Source organism: Scomber scombrus, chromosome 2 (assembly GCF_963691925.1).
Source record: "Scomber scombrus chromosome 2, fScoSco1.1, whole genome shotgun sequence".
NCBI lineage: Eukaryota > Metazoa > Chordata > Actinopteri > Scombriformes > Scombridae > Scomber > Scomber scombrus.
The window spans coordinates 15,168,317-15,184,532 of record NC_084971.1 but is presented as its reverse complement, the minus strand read 5'-3'; the positions used below and the strand labels follow the sequence as shown (position 1 = coordinate 15,184,532).

Sequence of the window (16,216 nt, the reverse complement as noted above, 5' to 3'; positions counted from 1 at the left end):
TGCCATTATAGAAAACTATTTCAGTACCATGAATTTCTCTTGAAGTTGAGTGCTTGCTTTGCTTAGTCTTAGACTTCTTGGGGGGGATTAAAACACCACCCCCACCCCCATCCCCTTCTTTTTTCTCTTTTTTGTTCACTTGATACTGCAGTAGAGAGCTTGCCCTCTGTCTCAATGGACTGGACCTGTCAAAGCTTCCCATGTCGGAGTAATGTTCTGATGTCGCATAACTGTAAAAAGACCTAAAAGGCAGATCATTGTATTAATTATGTATTCAGTAATAATCATTACCTTGTTGTGAACATTTTTGTGTAATGAATTATTTGCCTGCCATCCAATTTTGCCACATTCGTATCACACATTTAAATCCAGGTTATCATTAACAGAATTGAAAACATACCTGGAACGAGGTCTCAGATGGATTTCCTCTGTCTGTGTTTGCAGACCATAATTTTTTTTGTCCTCTGCGTTATAGTAGGAGTGAGACCTCTGCCTGCTTTTCCCTCCTGCCATAGAGTTCATGTCTTGGTCAGAGGATGTATGCATTGAGACTGAATTCATGTTTCCACAATTGGAGAACTCTGGTGTTCTTGAAACATGAATCATCTCAAGTCCCTTTTCTTCAAAGAAATTCAAGCTGGAAAGTAAAATGTCTCCTGTTTGTAGCTGCACATTCTGTGGATGTGGGCTTTATATAAGAGTGTGGGCGGGGACATGTGAGACAAGTTTTGTTTGTGGTGATTTCAGGCACTAAAATGAAAAATTCCACTTATTTTCTCCATATAGAGTCAACATACATCATCTCCTTCTCAGAAGTAACTGATTCACTCTCATAGCATAATCAAAACCAAAGTGCTAGGACTAAGAATTTCCAGATCCACATGACAAAACACAGGTAAATATTGACCAAGTGTCCTTTAAATAACCCTGATCATTACCATGTACTGTATGTCACTGTCAGAAGTTACACACATGGTGTACAATCTACAATAGATAGTTAATTCCTATTGCAATTAAGAAGTTTGAACACATTTAAAATGTAAAATGCTTTTAGAGGTAAACCTATCAAAACATTTATCATTCAGAATAAGGTCATCAGAAATATAAGGGTAATTACGCAGTAGATGTTGATCTTTCTCAGAAACTACTCGATGCGTTACATCAACACGTCAACCGGGTAAATTCCGAGAAATCTTCCAAAGGTTATTATTCTGCACAACAGATATATGTTTTGATCTAAACACAACCGTTGTTTGGTCATGAAACATTACACCTCTACAAACACATATCTCCTATGTGGGCCCCACATGGAGCTGAAAAACAAATTATTTAGTCCCATGAGTGAAGAAAGTAGTAATGTAGGTGTGCTTTTGTTTTTTTCATGTTAATTTCCATAAAGGCAAAGGCAATAACAATTCTTCTTTATACTTTGAGTATAATGTAAAGGATGAAAAATATTAAAACACAGATATCTTTAAAGTTGAATACAATTCGATTAATTAAGATATTTTTTAATTTGCCTGCAAAAGAAAAAGGGTTATCTTAAGGTATTTTAAAACTATTGCTGTGCTGAGACCTGACATTGATATTGATCAAATGTTCTTCCATTAACTGTAAGCTGTGCTCCCCAGGCTACTGTATATTTTACTATCAAATGTTTCATTGATTTAGCCTGTGTGTTTGCCCACAGTTACAAAGACAGTGCATGTGTTTGTGAAAATGTGGTTTTGTAAAGCTATTTGAATTACACACCCACTTCTATAATCTCAATTTGGTGGATTTCATTTGGAACATAACAACAAACTATGACCAAAAGTCCTCTACATTTACAAAGTAATCTGTTTGTTTATATATATATATATATAATTATATAATATATATAATATATATATATATATATATATATATATATATATATATATATATATATATATATATATAATACACCCTTGTATGATTTTCAGTTGCTTGTTGTTTTTCTGCATTTACATCCATATGTAAATTGTTCCTCGTAGTGCGCCGTAGTGACGTCACACCCAAACAAGAAACAGTCTGCTAGAGATTATTACTGCCGGATGGTCCAAATTAAGTGTATTTCTCTCTTTAAAACGAACCTTTATCAAAATGTCTCAGGATACATGGTAAGTAATTAATTCGGGGGCTTGGTCGATTAATTAACGATAGCAAATAGCGTTAATAACTTCAAATCCTGATACTGTTTCCTCATCCTGCTCGCTAATACTGCTAGCTCTTCCCTTTAAAGCTTGACGTTACCCAGTCATTTACCAGCACTATTTTCAAACAGGTGTAACAACAACAGCATTTTAATGTCCTTTACGTGTTGGGATAAAAACGTTACCCCTTTTTTCTGCTATTCGGGTTAAAACTCTGTTACGCTGGTGAAAACGAAAGAGGTAGAAAGGGAATGCTAAAATGTCACATGATGTATGTCAAGCTGGAGCTTCTTAAACGTTACACTTAACTAAATTCAAGTAAAATAACGCTAAACATCTACAGTGTAATACATCAGCTCTCTGAAATACAAACTAGTTTGCAGCTGCAGTTGAGGCTGTCAGGAGTGTTTATTCAGCCTGTTCATACCTCTGAAACTCACAAAACAACTAAAAACCACCATCATATTAGGTTTTAAAACAGAGTAGCAAATTATTCTCAATTTATATAATACACGTATCCAATGAGCCACTGCATTGTTTCATTCATTTCTAATGTATTTCTCATTTTAACAGGACTTTCTCTATGTTGCCAACGTAATTTATCTGTGGCTAAGGTTTGTTATGAGTTGGCAATGAGAGCTTGATTTCCATGACACTTTTATGACATTCATTGTTCTATAGGTCACAAAATTATGATGCCACTTGTCGCCTGGCACAGGAAATAGCAGAAAACATCCATGAACGAAACAGGCAGCAGAGAACAGGGGGAAACCCTGCAAAGGTAAGTTGTTACTATGACAGATAATTGACATTGACATTGCTTACAGATTTCCCCTGAAATAGTCAGGGTTTTCTCTAGTAGTCAGCTAGCATGACTATCTACTGTCTTTTCAGATCAACATGACACTACGGGCATCACTGCAGAAGCTCAAACAGAATATTTCCCAGCTCAAAGAGAGTTTGTTGCGAGCCTCATCTTCTCGGCGCATGTATCCTTTCCTCTGACCAAGCAGTCTGCTTCCACAAGCAGTGGAGGTCATGAGACTGAGATTACATTTTGGGATGGAGGGATTTTCTGGTTTGTAGTGACAGCTGTGTTCCTATAGAGGGCATTAGAGTGTTTTGAAAAAGGCCCTAATCATTGGTTAATTCCGAACTGACACAGTGTCAGACTAATATCACTGAAGGTGGTTTAAGACCTTTTTTCTTCCAAGACCTTAACGTGACCTCATCAGAATGCAGTCAGAAGCTGACAGGAGGCAGAACCTTATTGATGACCTTCTAACCAGGGAGAAACAGCTTAATGCCACTTTTAAAGGAGACATCACGGAGTCTGAACCATCCAGGTATCAAATTCAAGGCGAATTATTTCATCCTAAAGTAATAATACGTGTAAGTTAAGAAAGTGTGTGTTTGCAAATCCACTACATCCTAAATTCAAAGGTGTGGCTAAATCTTAGAATACTTATGATGAATTAGATACTTAGATTAAAATAAAATGTTTTTCTTATAACTTATGTAGCTGGTGGGGATGTAGTGAATTGTTCATGTACACTTTGGACACTCATCAACACAGCTTGAACCCTCCATCAAATGTATGAACTATTGTTTCTCAATCTTCAAAACCATTGTGTTGTATCAAACAACCTGTTCTCAATTACCCGTGAGTCTTTGCTTCCTTAGAACACTTTCATTTAAAAAAATTCTTGGGCACCCAGCTTGTGTTTAAGTACCTCCAGAAAATTCTGGAATATTTCTCCACGTTGAATCTCTCTCTTTCACTTTCAGTCAGTGTCAGTACAGTCAAAACAAGCTTCAGGGGCCATCCTGCTCAGAAGAAGCCACCTTTCATTTTATGATTTTTTTTCTTTTTAAAAAATAATATCTAGCGGTGGTTGTCCAATTAAAAATAATGAATCCTCATCCTCTTGCCTATGTCCTTGACCAGAGAGGTCATAGGCTCAGAGCTATGCTTTGATGATATGTCACCAGTTACTAACTTTTTGTGAAAGTCTTTGTACATCCGGTGTGACCCATGTGCCATGACCTCTCTCTGTGCTATCATTCGGAAGGAAGTTTGTCTGTCAGCCATTTTGACAGGGCGCTTAACTTCATAGCTGATTCTTTTTCATTAAGAGGTCTGCTCGCCTCGCACTGCTGATCACACATTTGGCACCTCCCAAAATTGACACACACACAATCATGCGTATGAATGTATAAATGTGTGTGTTTTGATGAAAAAGTTCGGAAGGACTGGGTTTACAGTTCATAACTGTCCACTGATCATTAATGGAGCTAATCAAAAAGCGGGATGCCAAAACTCATATCCTCTTCATCATCTGATGTCATGTCAATGTGACAGCTAAGGAAACCTTAGGCAGCAGGCAGTCATTACTTTGTTTAAGGGTTGACCTTGTGCTGTCTAGGTGATATTTGTTTGGACAGGAAGAGGAAATGGTGTCATGTTGTTGACTTCCTCCAACTTGATATGTGTGTGTTATGACTGAGTGGTTTTTACTTTTTTAATATTCTAGAGGCTCAGTTCCTCTACAGTACAGTATGTCTCATTTGTGGCCATATATAATTGCTTGAGGAGTAACTGAAATGACAGTAAATTGACACCAAGCATCACTGTTGATCAGATGAGTAGAATTTGTTAGTAAATGCCTTTCATAGGAGACCTGTCTTTCTCTGATATCTTTCATAAGGTTTGGTTTTGGTTTTGCGATTGATCTACTTAGCGGTGCTTTGCACAGGCTTTCATCTTTTTACAGACCACACACCCAATTACATAAAAGGCTCTGTAAAAAAAAAACAGAGAGAAAAAAGAAAAATCTTAACATTTTCTAATAAATTAACTTGGCAAACCGTAATCATGTGGTCATATGGTTTTTAGTTTGTTCAATGAGACCTAGCTTTAATAGTGATATGTGGTGGGTAATTTGGATTTGTGGGTAAGACCAATTCCCACTGTGTGGTCTCTGGGGACAGAATGTGTGTGTGTGCGTGCATGCACGCACACACAAATTCAGTGAGAATTTTGGGTAGGAGAAAAGGGCTGGAGGTCGTAGATGGGGTCTTCAATCTATCCCCGAAACAATACATCTCCATCTCCATTTCAGACTAAGCAAAGGGAAGACATGGCGCCTAGATTTGAAGGCTCAGTTCACCCCATAGCCCCTCGGACCCACCTTTCCTCAATTATTCACTAACCTTTCCTTTGTATTTGATTGCACTGGAAATAGTTGTAATTAGTTAAATCTCGCCTGTCCAAGTCACTCAGTCAGGACCTGGGTGCTCAGGCCCCAGTGGCGGCAGCCTAGTGCTTTGTGGCTGCCAAGAGATGTGCCTGACTGATTTTGGCGCTCCCCACTGACTGGTTAATTGGATCTTCACACACTGGGCACTTGCATGGAGGAAGTAGAGGGCTGGCACACAGTCTCATAGTAATCAAACATGTCAGAGAGATTAGACTGAAGGCCTTGTCTTACCTACTCCTCTGATGGTATCAGCCTCAGCCAGCAGCATTGTGAACTGTCGACAAAGCTTTACCAAACACTTCAAAAGCAGCTTGAAATAGTCAACACATAATGAGATAAGAGTAGTTTTATGCGTAGCCCATGCCACACAAAAAAAGTCATTTTGCTGCTGCATATAAAACCTTCCACTTTAGAATTTCAATGAACAGTTTAAGTATGCCAATAAGAAACCGTTATTAAAACCACAGCCATTATCATTTCTTTAGTCACTGATGGGCCTACATATGGCTCGGGTCACTTTTCCTGGGCTTGACCAGCAGACGACTTGCTCTCAGCAGACATACTTAAATCCAGCCTCACACAGAGACCCTGAGCCTGTCACCACAAGACAGCCACAGGGGGGGTCTGAGACACAGCTTTAAGCCATTAGCAGAAGAATAGCTTTAAACCACACAGCAGTGTTTAGCACAGCACAGTACAGTGCAGAGCTCTCTGGTCTGTCCCTTTGTCGGCGAAAACCACCCTGGCAATCCACAATCCTGTGAAAGATTAAAACGCACTGTTTACAGGCTGCACAAGCTAACCAGGCATTTTTCAATCGTTCAACAAACCTAAAAGACAAAATGAGTAAATAAACACTTTTCTTTTTCCTGTGATCTGTAGGGGTTTTGCGGTCATAAATGTTCAAATGTGTACAATATTGCAAAAGGAACATGCCTTGTACAGATGTGTTTTCTGTAAAAACTTTACAGACGTGCATTGTAATCATATCTCATGCAGGCATATAAGCTGTTTCTTACATAGTTAAAAGTCACTGATGCATGATGAGCGTTGTACACTTGTATGCTGAAATGGTGATTGACATACAAAAAGAGCACTTTTGCAATCTACTTTCAGTTGTAGTGCACTGTCGTGTGATTTATCTTTGATCGTGTTGTTGCTCTTCTTCTGGGTTGGAATAGTGATTTCATGGTCTCCAAAATATTTTTAGTTAGTGTATGACAATCTTCTTGTTTTCTAACAAAAACTTGAGGGGCCCCATTGAAACATTTTAGATGTTGTTATGATGATGTTTAGAAGGTCGACGCTGATGGCCGGAGGGGCAGGAGCGAGTGGAGGAGTTGCTGTCAACCCATGGCTGATCAACGAATCAGAGGACACCAAGGGGCTGACTTTTGGAGAGATCAAACAGCAGCAACAGCGAGTCATCGAAGGTAATCTCACAGGATTGAATTACAGCAAACAAAAAAAAACCCAAAAAATACATTGCTAGTCTTTCTGGGGTAACATTATATTTCTATTCTGTGATTAAACAAACTTCTTTTTCAAGTATGCTGTTATGTTGTTTTGCTTTTTGATACAACCTTTTTTGAAAGTATACAGCATCTCTGGAATAATATTTGTAAATCATATTTGTGCCTATTTGCACCTCTCCAACAAATATAGTCTGGAAGCCCCATCATACATGACATCTCTAAATGGAAATGGAAACACTGTGTACATCACCTTCTGTCTGTCTAATGCTTTTTACAGTAAAACACAAAAGAGCACAGGAAGTTTGATTGGAGAGAATATGCAATTGATAGAAAAAACAAACAAAATAAAAACATTCGGGACAGTACATGTATTGTATTTAACTAGTAGTAACATGTGGATCTACATTGTGGTGGTCATTATAGTTCACATCCAGAAGATATACTGTAAGCCCATGCCTGCGTTTCCCTGTTTCCGAAGTGACTTTGACATGACTCGAACACCCAGAAATCAGTTCACCTGAATCCATGTGACACTTCATTTCTATGTCTCCATTATGGCTCTGGTTATTTTCAATTTGGGATCAGAGATTCCTGTTAAGACAGTGAAACCAAACCACATGGAGGTTTCTAGTCCCCAGTGGGATTTCTGGTGGAGTTGGGTAATGGTGAGTGCCTGAACCTGTGGCCATAAAGAATTCCTGTGGTAGAGAGCGTGTCAAACTTGGGAGACCTACAGAGGCCAAATCTCTCCTCTTCAGCTGCACTGTTTTTCCTCTCCACCTTGGCCTGCTGCAGTTGAAATAACAGAAGTAAGGCTGAGTGGGGTAAAGTACTGAATGACTCACATGTGGTACTGTGAGCTGAGCTGGACCCCAACAGCCTGTCATTCCCATTTCCCAAATAGTTGCCTCATTATATCACAAGTACAGTATAGTTCTACTGTAATTGCTCTCTCCTTACTCTTTTTCAGTTTGCTGCATGTCTTTATTGTTTCTTGTTCCCACCTGCTTAATTTGAAATAGAGTTGTAGGTGGATAACATCACATTGACTAATACATTTCCGTCATGTTTTATGGCGCTGCATGAAGTTAGTTCTGTCTCTCTGTGTCTCCTGTTCAAGTATTTGAAATGTTCTTTCCTTTCTGTTCTCAGCACAAGATGCAGGCTTGGATGCACTAGCAGCTGTCATCAGCCGACAGAAGATAATGGGACAGGAGATTGGAAATGAGCTGGATGAACAGAATGGTAAAGTTGAATGTGCATGTGTTTTTGTACGTATTCGTCAGAAGAATTCCAGACATACTACGCACCACTGTGTGAAAGTGATCAGACATACTTGTTCAACAATGGAACGACTGGCCTCATGTAACTTGTTGGACAGTGATACTCCCTCACACCAATGACCATGACATAGTCAGTATCAAGCAGACACATGCACGCACACACACAGCCACGGTCAGAGCAACTGACTTCATTTCTGTTAACCTTTTTCCTAAGTCTCACAGAGAAAAGTGATCTTTCTTCATGCTACTTAAAGACGTTGGAAAAAACTGAAAAGAGTTTTGTGTTCTGGAATCAGATCTGCGCCAAGCTAATGGTGCTTTTGAGTTATTTCTGGCTAAATGCATCAGTCCATAAATAGCTTCCATCACAGGTAGAATGGGCTATACAGAAAGGAGCACAGACTGTTTTTCTGGTCAGACGGGTGGTACTTGAGGTTGCTTGAGGTTGTTGTCTTACAGAAGGGATGTACACATGTGTTTCTGTTGGGTATTCTGATTGTGGGGCTATCTTTAATGTTCACACTGACAGTGAGCCCAGAAGGTTCATCAGTATGTCAGCTTCTCATGTGACAAAGGAAAATATCTTGACAGTAACAGAGAGATTGTTAGATTGTTAAAAACATAGTCTAACACCGCAAATATAAATGAACGTATTAGAATATTCTTAATTTTGTGGATTTTCTAATAGACTTTGTGTCCTTAGAAATAGCTAGCTGTTTGTCTGGAAATTTATCACACACCTACTTTATAGGCAGTTGTCTGTTTTTGCCGATTACCAGCTTCCAGTTGGGAAAAGAAGGCGTTGTACTATCTTGTAATATCCTGTCTGAGCAGTTGTACCCAAACAAGTCCAGAGGTTGAATAACTGAGTGATCTCGGAGTGGAAACAAACGACCTTCCCTTCTGCTGGGAAGAAATGGCAGATGTTTGGCTGATTTTTTTTTTGGTTGGCAGTGATGGGAGAAGGGAAGAGAAAGAAAGGAAAGCTGATTGTTTTAGCCTGCTCTCCTGTTACCTTATTGAACTAGAGACGGATCATTGCTCTAATGCTCCCACTGGCATGTTTTTCTGCCCTTTTTTTAGCTACATGTCAGTGTTTCCAATAATACGAACTTGAATGGGTGATGTGAGAGCTGTTACTGAGAATTACACCAGTTTCACTGCAAGTGAGCGAGGAGGCAAATGATTTTGCTTGTCACTACTCCAATGTATAGACCGCATATGACTCTTGAATATAGACTTGATAGGAACTCAACTCTTTATTTCTGTAATGGCCAAAAATATCTATGTCACTTGTGGGTACTGTAATCACTTCCATGTGTTGAAACCCAAACTGTGCAGATTTATAGAAGTCTGCACACATTTCCACCTGTTTGTTCCCCCAAGCACATTTTGGTATGGTAACCAATGAGATAATGATAAGATATTACATACATTTTTTTTTTAGAAAATAATCATGTTGCATGCAATGCAATTGGTCCCCAGGGTTACCCAGATAGTAGAAAAGGGTAGAATGTCCTCATGGACCAGTTCGAACTTCTCACAGTCTTCTCTGGATCTTGCTCCACAATTTATGGCCAAGCTTCAGGTTCATAAGGCCTGCTGACACCAGGCAATGATTCACAGGGCCTGCAGAGCTCAGGCCTTCCACAGCTTTTCTTTACCTCCCTGTATTTCTTTCGTTTGTGGGACCTTTGCTGCCCCTCCATCTCTCATCTCACTCCCTGCTCTCCTTTGCCTCTCTTCAACAGTAATTTATTTTATAACCATTTTTTTCCCTCCAATTTCTTGTCCCACCATCTTCCCTCTGTCTCTGTCTCTTCTGTTTCATCTCATGTGGAGTTATGGGAGAGATCTTGGTGTCTTGGTCTGACATGGTGGAAAATGGGGATATATGATACATGTAGATGTAGATTCCTGAACAGCAGAAATACTTTCTAGTGACTGCTGATGTGTCCCTAGTTCCCTAAGCCTGATTCAGGCTTCTTTGGAATAATTGACAAGTTAAGAGGAGAGTGGATAGCTCTGCCCACAGTCAAAATAGGTTTGGGTATTTTTGCTTCAAAAGTATGTGCAATATCTGTAGACGTGTGCAATTGTACTGACTGGGAAAGCAATGTGCCAAACAGAAGTAGTCTAGCTTTTAAATGCAATGCTTTTTTGCAGTCATGTCTCAGCTATCAAATGTAATAATTTTGATATTATTACATAATTTTGATTCAAGTCAAATACTTGAACATTTTGATAAAGTTATCAAATGTTCAAGTATTTATGTGTTACACTTTATTTGAAAATTTAAAAAAATAACCAACAACCATATTTTCAGAGTCTGGTGTGCAGGCGTATCAACAGGTTGCCTCTCTCTATCAGCGATGGTTTAATGGTGTCAATGGAACACTGTGATCATCACCTCTGTTTGTTTTCACTTCCAGTCTTGTGCTTGCTGCTGAACACACACCACAAATAGAGATTAGAAACATTATGTCTCCACTCCTAGCGGGCATACTAAATTACAGTGTAGTGGTCTTGTTGCTATGGCAGTTGTGTTTATAACAAAACTTTATTTGATATAATTTAGGTGTGTTTTTAAAGAGAGTCTTGTGCCCTATCTGTTTAGGCTCTGCCACCCTAAAGACTCAGCCTTCACTTTAGCTCACCGTGGTAGTTAATCCAGTATGCAAGGAATGTAGTTTTTGTATTCTTAAGTTTTATTTCCTTGTTATAATAGCATTAACTGGGCATAGATATGAACTAAGTGTGGCTTGTCCTGGTTCTGTTTTTCTTACTATAATATACATTAAGGCTCAATGAATTAATGTATACTGCATACAAAAAATGTATGGAATGTTTTTCTTGAAGACTTACACTTAAATTACTTGGATTATTGCTTGAGACAGTTTTGTAGGTGCTGCATTTCTTACATGTATTAAATGTCAAAATCGACAGTGTAAAAAGTAAGTTGGATAGTTTAATGTTTTCATAGAGGCAAAGGAAATGGATTTTAAGTTATAAAGCAGGGGAAAGGCAAGGTACCTTGTTGATCTTGACAGTTGGCGTGTAACCTTGGCGTCCGACTGTCTTTCCGTCTTGTAGGGTTCCTTTTCCCCCTGATCACTGTACTGTGGCAGTGTTTTCCTATAAATAGATTAAGCTCTTTGTAGTTTGGTTGCTCAAGTCTAGCTCATGACCCAAGTGCAGTGAAGGTTGCAGTCATTTCCTTTTGGGGAAACAGTTCCGGCTGAGGTCAGCAAGGAAGATGACCCTTTTCAGAGGTTTAGAGATGAACCCAGAGCCCCCAGATACTCCTGTCTCAGACTTAACTGGATCAAAATGGACTGAAATGCAGAAACGAGTATGCAGCGATTACTTCAAATTCAGTCTCTGCTTTATGGCACATAACATTATTCCATTGCACACTGTAGATTTTCCCATTTTACTTGCCAGTCATAACATAAAGAGAAATTCATGATTATTTGGGGGTGTTAAAATTAGTTAAATTATGTGCTGCCATCAGGTCTTTCATATTTCTAACATGATGTTACTATCAGAATATTTTCATTTCCAAATTAAATGTTGCTGAAAATAGTCCAGCACTTACCAACTAAAATGGCTTACATCAGCAGAAGTCTTCCTTCCCACCAAAAAAGATCAACATTAATTTCACTTTATTAGTGTTGATATTTCGGAGATTGTGGCCTGGAGCAATGACATCAGTAGCTGTCAATGTCTAGTACTAGTGAGTGACAGACAGTTGCTAGCTGAGTAAAATTAAGGTCTTTGAAAGAGGCGGCAAGAGTTTAAACCTTGACTGCCTCATTCATCAGATTTTTTGAATCTTGTGAATCTTGGGCTGCTTGCTATTGCTAAGCAGCTCCTATCTTTACAGAGAACACAGTAATAATGACCACAAAGTGTATGTATCAGGGGCTGAAGAGAAACAGACGGTCATTTGGATTGAGGCCTTTGGAACAAATTTTAGATGGATCCAAGAGATATTTTCTTTTAGGCAAGGCAGCAGGTCTGACCATGTGCTTAGATTATGTCTAAGATATATATATATATATATTTTTTGTGAGACAGTAGCAGTTGGTTTAAGACAAAGATTTTCCAACAAAATTCCATAAATACCTATCTATATAAATATGCAGTTTAACAACTAATGTCATCTTTGAAATGTTGAAATGAATTATCTTTGAAGGGACCCTCAAAACTTGATATACAGTAAACCCAATCAGTTCTGTAAAAGACAGACTAAGTCCAACATTGCAGAGATTCAAATGTATAATCCGCTGCTTTTAGGAATCATGTTTAAAATTGGTGATTGTCAGGCGATGGTGCTCACTGCCAAGAAAAGGCAACATAAAGGCCCTCGGTCAGAATTGGATGGGGGACATTACGATCACACTTAATGGTTTGCATGTTAACCACACAACCTCCAGGGTGCCCTGCTGTTTGCTTTGATGGTGGCACTGGCAGTGAGTGCTTCTGGGAGTGCAAACGATTTAATTAGTATCAAAATCTGTTGACTAATTTTTCTGAAGTTGTAATCATGATTTAATACATTTTCGTGCGTTGCTTCAATTATGTTGGTTTTCCTATTAAGGGATTTAATGTGTAATTCATTGGCCTTTTAATTTAACATGTGGCTGCTGCAGTGACTCAATCTGTGACTTTTTTTTGTGTTTTCGTAAAGCACTCTGTCACCTGATTAGTCTTAAGGTAAATGTGTGTTGCTTGCCAAGTGTCCTCTCTGTTAGTAAGTCAGCCACTAACAAAATGGATGGACTTTACTTTTTCATTACTGTCTAATAATTAGATCACTGATTTGATTTTGCATCAGCAGAGTATGTATATGGTCCAAGTTGGGCAGCACTAATGACTTCCAAATAAACAATAGAGTGAGAGGGCAGAAGCACTTACAGCGGCAGCACAGTGACATCAGCAGTTATGCCAGAGAGCACAGCCCTCTCTCTTGCTTCTGCTTTTAGAAACAGCTCGGTGAGCAAATAAACGGTGCTAATGATGGCACTCGGCAGAAAGTCAGCGTGGTTAGGGTTGAAGATTGATTTAATGTTTGTTTGATTCGCTCAATTTCAAAGTGAGGCTGGTAGTAGTGAGTAGTGTTTTCCAGACGGCATGGAAATGCAGAGAGTCATGATGTGATGTTCAAAAGAGTGTTGTCATCAGAGGAATGTCAAGCTTGCAATGAGCCGCAAAAGAGAGCATCATCTTATGTGACCACCATACTGGCTGACTGATGTTTGACTTTTTGAAATATTGAGAGCTATAAATGATGGAGGAATAATGTTGGACACCCACATCATAATATGCTTTGGTTTCATTTCTCATAAGAAAATGCCAACTTCAGGCTGCACTTGAAACTTGACTTGCCTCTGAGAAGAACTGATGTAAGACTTTTTTCCTTGTAATCCTAGTTTAGAGAAAAGTGAATATTTTCATCTTGTAGTGTAAACGCATTACTCTGATGTAGGCCTACAATTAAAGATTATTTGCATTGTTTTTAATCAAAGTTATCAAAGCCCAACCTGGCATTTTACAGTTGTTAAAAAACCAAAATGTTTTTAAGAAGCAAGACTCAATGCCCTTCATCGTATTCTGTAGAATCCAACTTGTCAGGCTTTAAAAAAAATAATATATATATATATTTTTTAATTTCTTTCATTTTTTAAATTTCTCCCAGAGAGACTCTCAAAACCATGACCAATATTTGACCAATTCCTTGGACCTAATCATCTGTAGCAATATCATAAAACCATCCGTCCAGTTCTCCGAGATTTTTCTGAGCAGGTAAATGGGAACACTTGTGACTCATACAGATATAGCATTAAAACTTCTGGGAAGTTTACAGAAAGAACAGCTTGTGGATTTCAGACAGCTTTGATTAAAACATAGTATGATTAGAATAGAGTTTTAATCAGATTCTTTCATATTTAATCAACCCTACTCCCAATGCCTGTTTCATCTGTTTTGTATTTAGACTTGTTGAAGATTAAATCTGTTTTTATAGAAGGTTGTGAATAGAGATTCCAAAATGGCATTGATGACAGTAACTGTGTGATGAACTAGCAAACGATAGCTAAGCGTGGATGCACTACTAGTTGCCAGGCCAAACTCCTGTGTTCCGCATCCTAACCAAGGTACAATCAATCATGAGTCCTTGTGTCTTTATTTCTCCATCTATCCACTCCAGCATCCATCTCTGTCTCAGGCCTGTTGGTGTCACAGTGATAGAGTTGTGGAGAAGATGGGCGCTAACAATGACATCAGGCACTTGGGGCACATCAGCGGCTGCCAAGTGATGAATAATCCTTATAGGCTCAGCAAGGACATTAACATATTTGGACTCTAAAGAAAAACATCTGAAGACATTTCATCAATCATGCCATCTTTTGTTTCCTTTAGTGGATTGATGTCTTCTTTCATCAGTCTAAGTGTGGGTTTATCTTTGGTTTACTTAATTCTCTTTGAATGCAACCTGTTGTATGTCTTTTCTTTCTCAGAAAGGTGTTCAGAGGTGATTGGATCTGTATAATTTCTCCATTCATGGAGTGGCACCATAATCAGTGACTGATGTTAATGTAATCCACGTACAAAAATGGTTGTCTGAATGTTTCCTTATGTGGTTTTGCTGACTGAGTGGCTCTGTGCCAGTGGCTCATTTTCCATCACACACTCACATCTTATTTTAAGTGTTATTCAGTGACACTGGTGAGAAAGAAATCATAAACCTGGCACTGATTAAGGTAACCCCATATGTTATAAACACTGGGTCTACTTTATGTCACACAAAATCAATAATATTCTCTGATATTCTAAGTAAGGCTCAATCAGTAGTATAAAAATAGGCTGTTAGATTAGATAAATGTAGGATTTTAGTCTATAGAATGTTCAGGCTATACAAACAAATACAATATGTGGATATAGTTACTTGATAATTTTTTGGTTTAAATTTGGTTGGTTGGTTGGTTGGTTGGTTTGCTTAAAATGTTTTTCTCATCAAAAAAGGGTATACGAATGATGAACATTATTTTCCTTTTCTTATCTCATTTATTTTTAATAGATGCTAACATGTTTGAGGTTTTCACCCTTGGAGGTATCCCTCCTACATGCTTTCTGCTCTCCAAGCTGCAGTCTTTGTTGCTGGATCATGGCTTTGATTTATCTCGATCCATCTGGAACAAATGTGTGCTGGTGACAGTTGTTAGCAGGAAAGGCTCCACATAAAAAAAGGCAGTGGCAGAAATTCTCAGACTCCAGGAAGAGAGAACTGATGTGTGGCTGTAGTAGAGGAGAGTGATGGTGGAAAACACTTTATATGACTTTCAGGCCTGACTTTGCAGCAGTCTTAGGATGGGGCAGAGTCATAATAATCGCAGCTGCAGTTGTCATTAGTGTGTGAGTAGCAGAATCACATCTCACTTTTCAATTTTACTATTAAACAAATAAACACATTTTATTTTTTAGTGCTTGGCCTTTCACACCTTTGTGAAAAGCACTCATCAAAGTCTTAAATCACAGCGGGAGTTTTCAGTACCCATAAAAAATTGACTTTGTGACACAGGAAGGAATGATAAAAGATAAGATCACTGTTGGAGCCCTTGAAGGGTCACACACCATTTTTTTCCTCAAGAACTTTAGTGTTACATCACATGACAATTTGTGTTGTCTTTCAATAACTATCGAGTAGTGTGTTGGTCCACTCACTCAGAAACAAGAGATGATTTAGCACTTTACATGTAACTGTGGACTGTGGACATGGTTATTGCCTTGGTTACAGCTGCAGTTGTGGTTGTTTTCAATGATGTCATGGATGGCTATCGTAGCTGTACTTTGGCTACTCTTTCCCGCTCCTATTAACATTAGCGGAGAAAGCATTGTAAAGCCAGACACTCAAGATTTGCTTCTGTGAGATATGATAGATATGTTATCATACAATACAGGAGTTCAGGAATAGCTTTACCCGGTCACTCAGCACAGCCCTTTCACTTCACTGCACACAGCCT

The 16,216-nt window shown here is 38.7% G+C and overlaps 2 protein-coding genes across 3 annotated transcripts in view; one reads left to right on the top strand and one right to left on the bottom strand.

Moving 5' to 3' along the window:
• zgc:174863 (uncharacterized protein LOC100136852 homolog) overlaps positions 1-16,216 on the bottom strand; it is a 304,874-nt gene that overhangs the window by 234,285 nt on the left and 54,373 nt on the right. The gene's annotated exons all lie outside the window — the stretch shown is intronic.
• Positions 2,037-16,216, top strand: part of stx8 (syntaxin 8) — a 45,762-nt gene continuing 31,582 nt past the window's right edge. Inside the window, exons 1-6 of one of the 2 annotated variants that reach the window (XM_062428171.1) lie at positions 2,037-2,141; positions 2,856-2,955; positions 3,069-3,163; positions 3,410-3,520; positions 6,734-6,867; positions 8,062-8,154. In XM_062428171.1, coding sequence (XP_062284155.1) covers positions 2,125-2,141; positions 2,856-2,955; positions 3,069-3,163; positions 3,410-3,520; positions 6,734-6,867; positions 8,062-8,154 — 550 coding nt within the window. In that variant the 5' untranslated portion in view covers positions 2,037-2,124. Of the gene's footprint in view, positions 2,142-2,855; positions 2,956-3,068; positions 3,164-3,409; positions 3,521-6,730; positions 6,868-8,061; positions 8,155-16,216 lie in introns of both variants that reach the window. The other variant, XM_062428170.1, reaches the window with a different exon arrangement.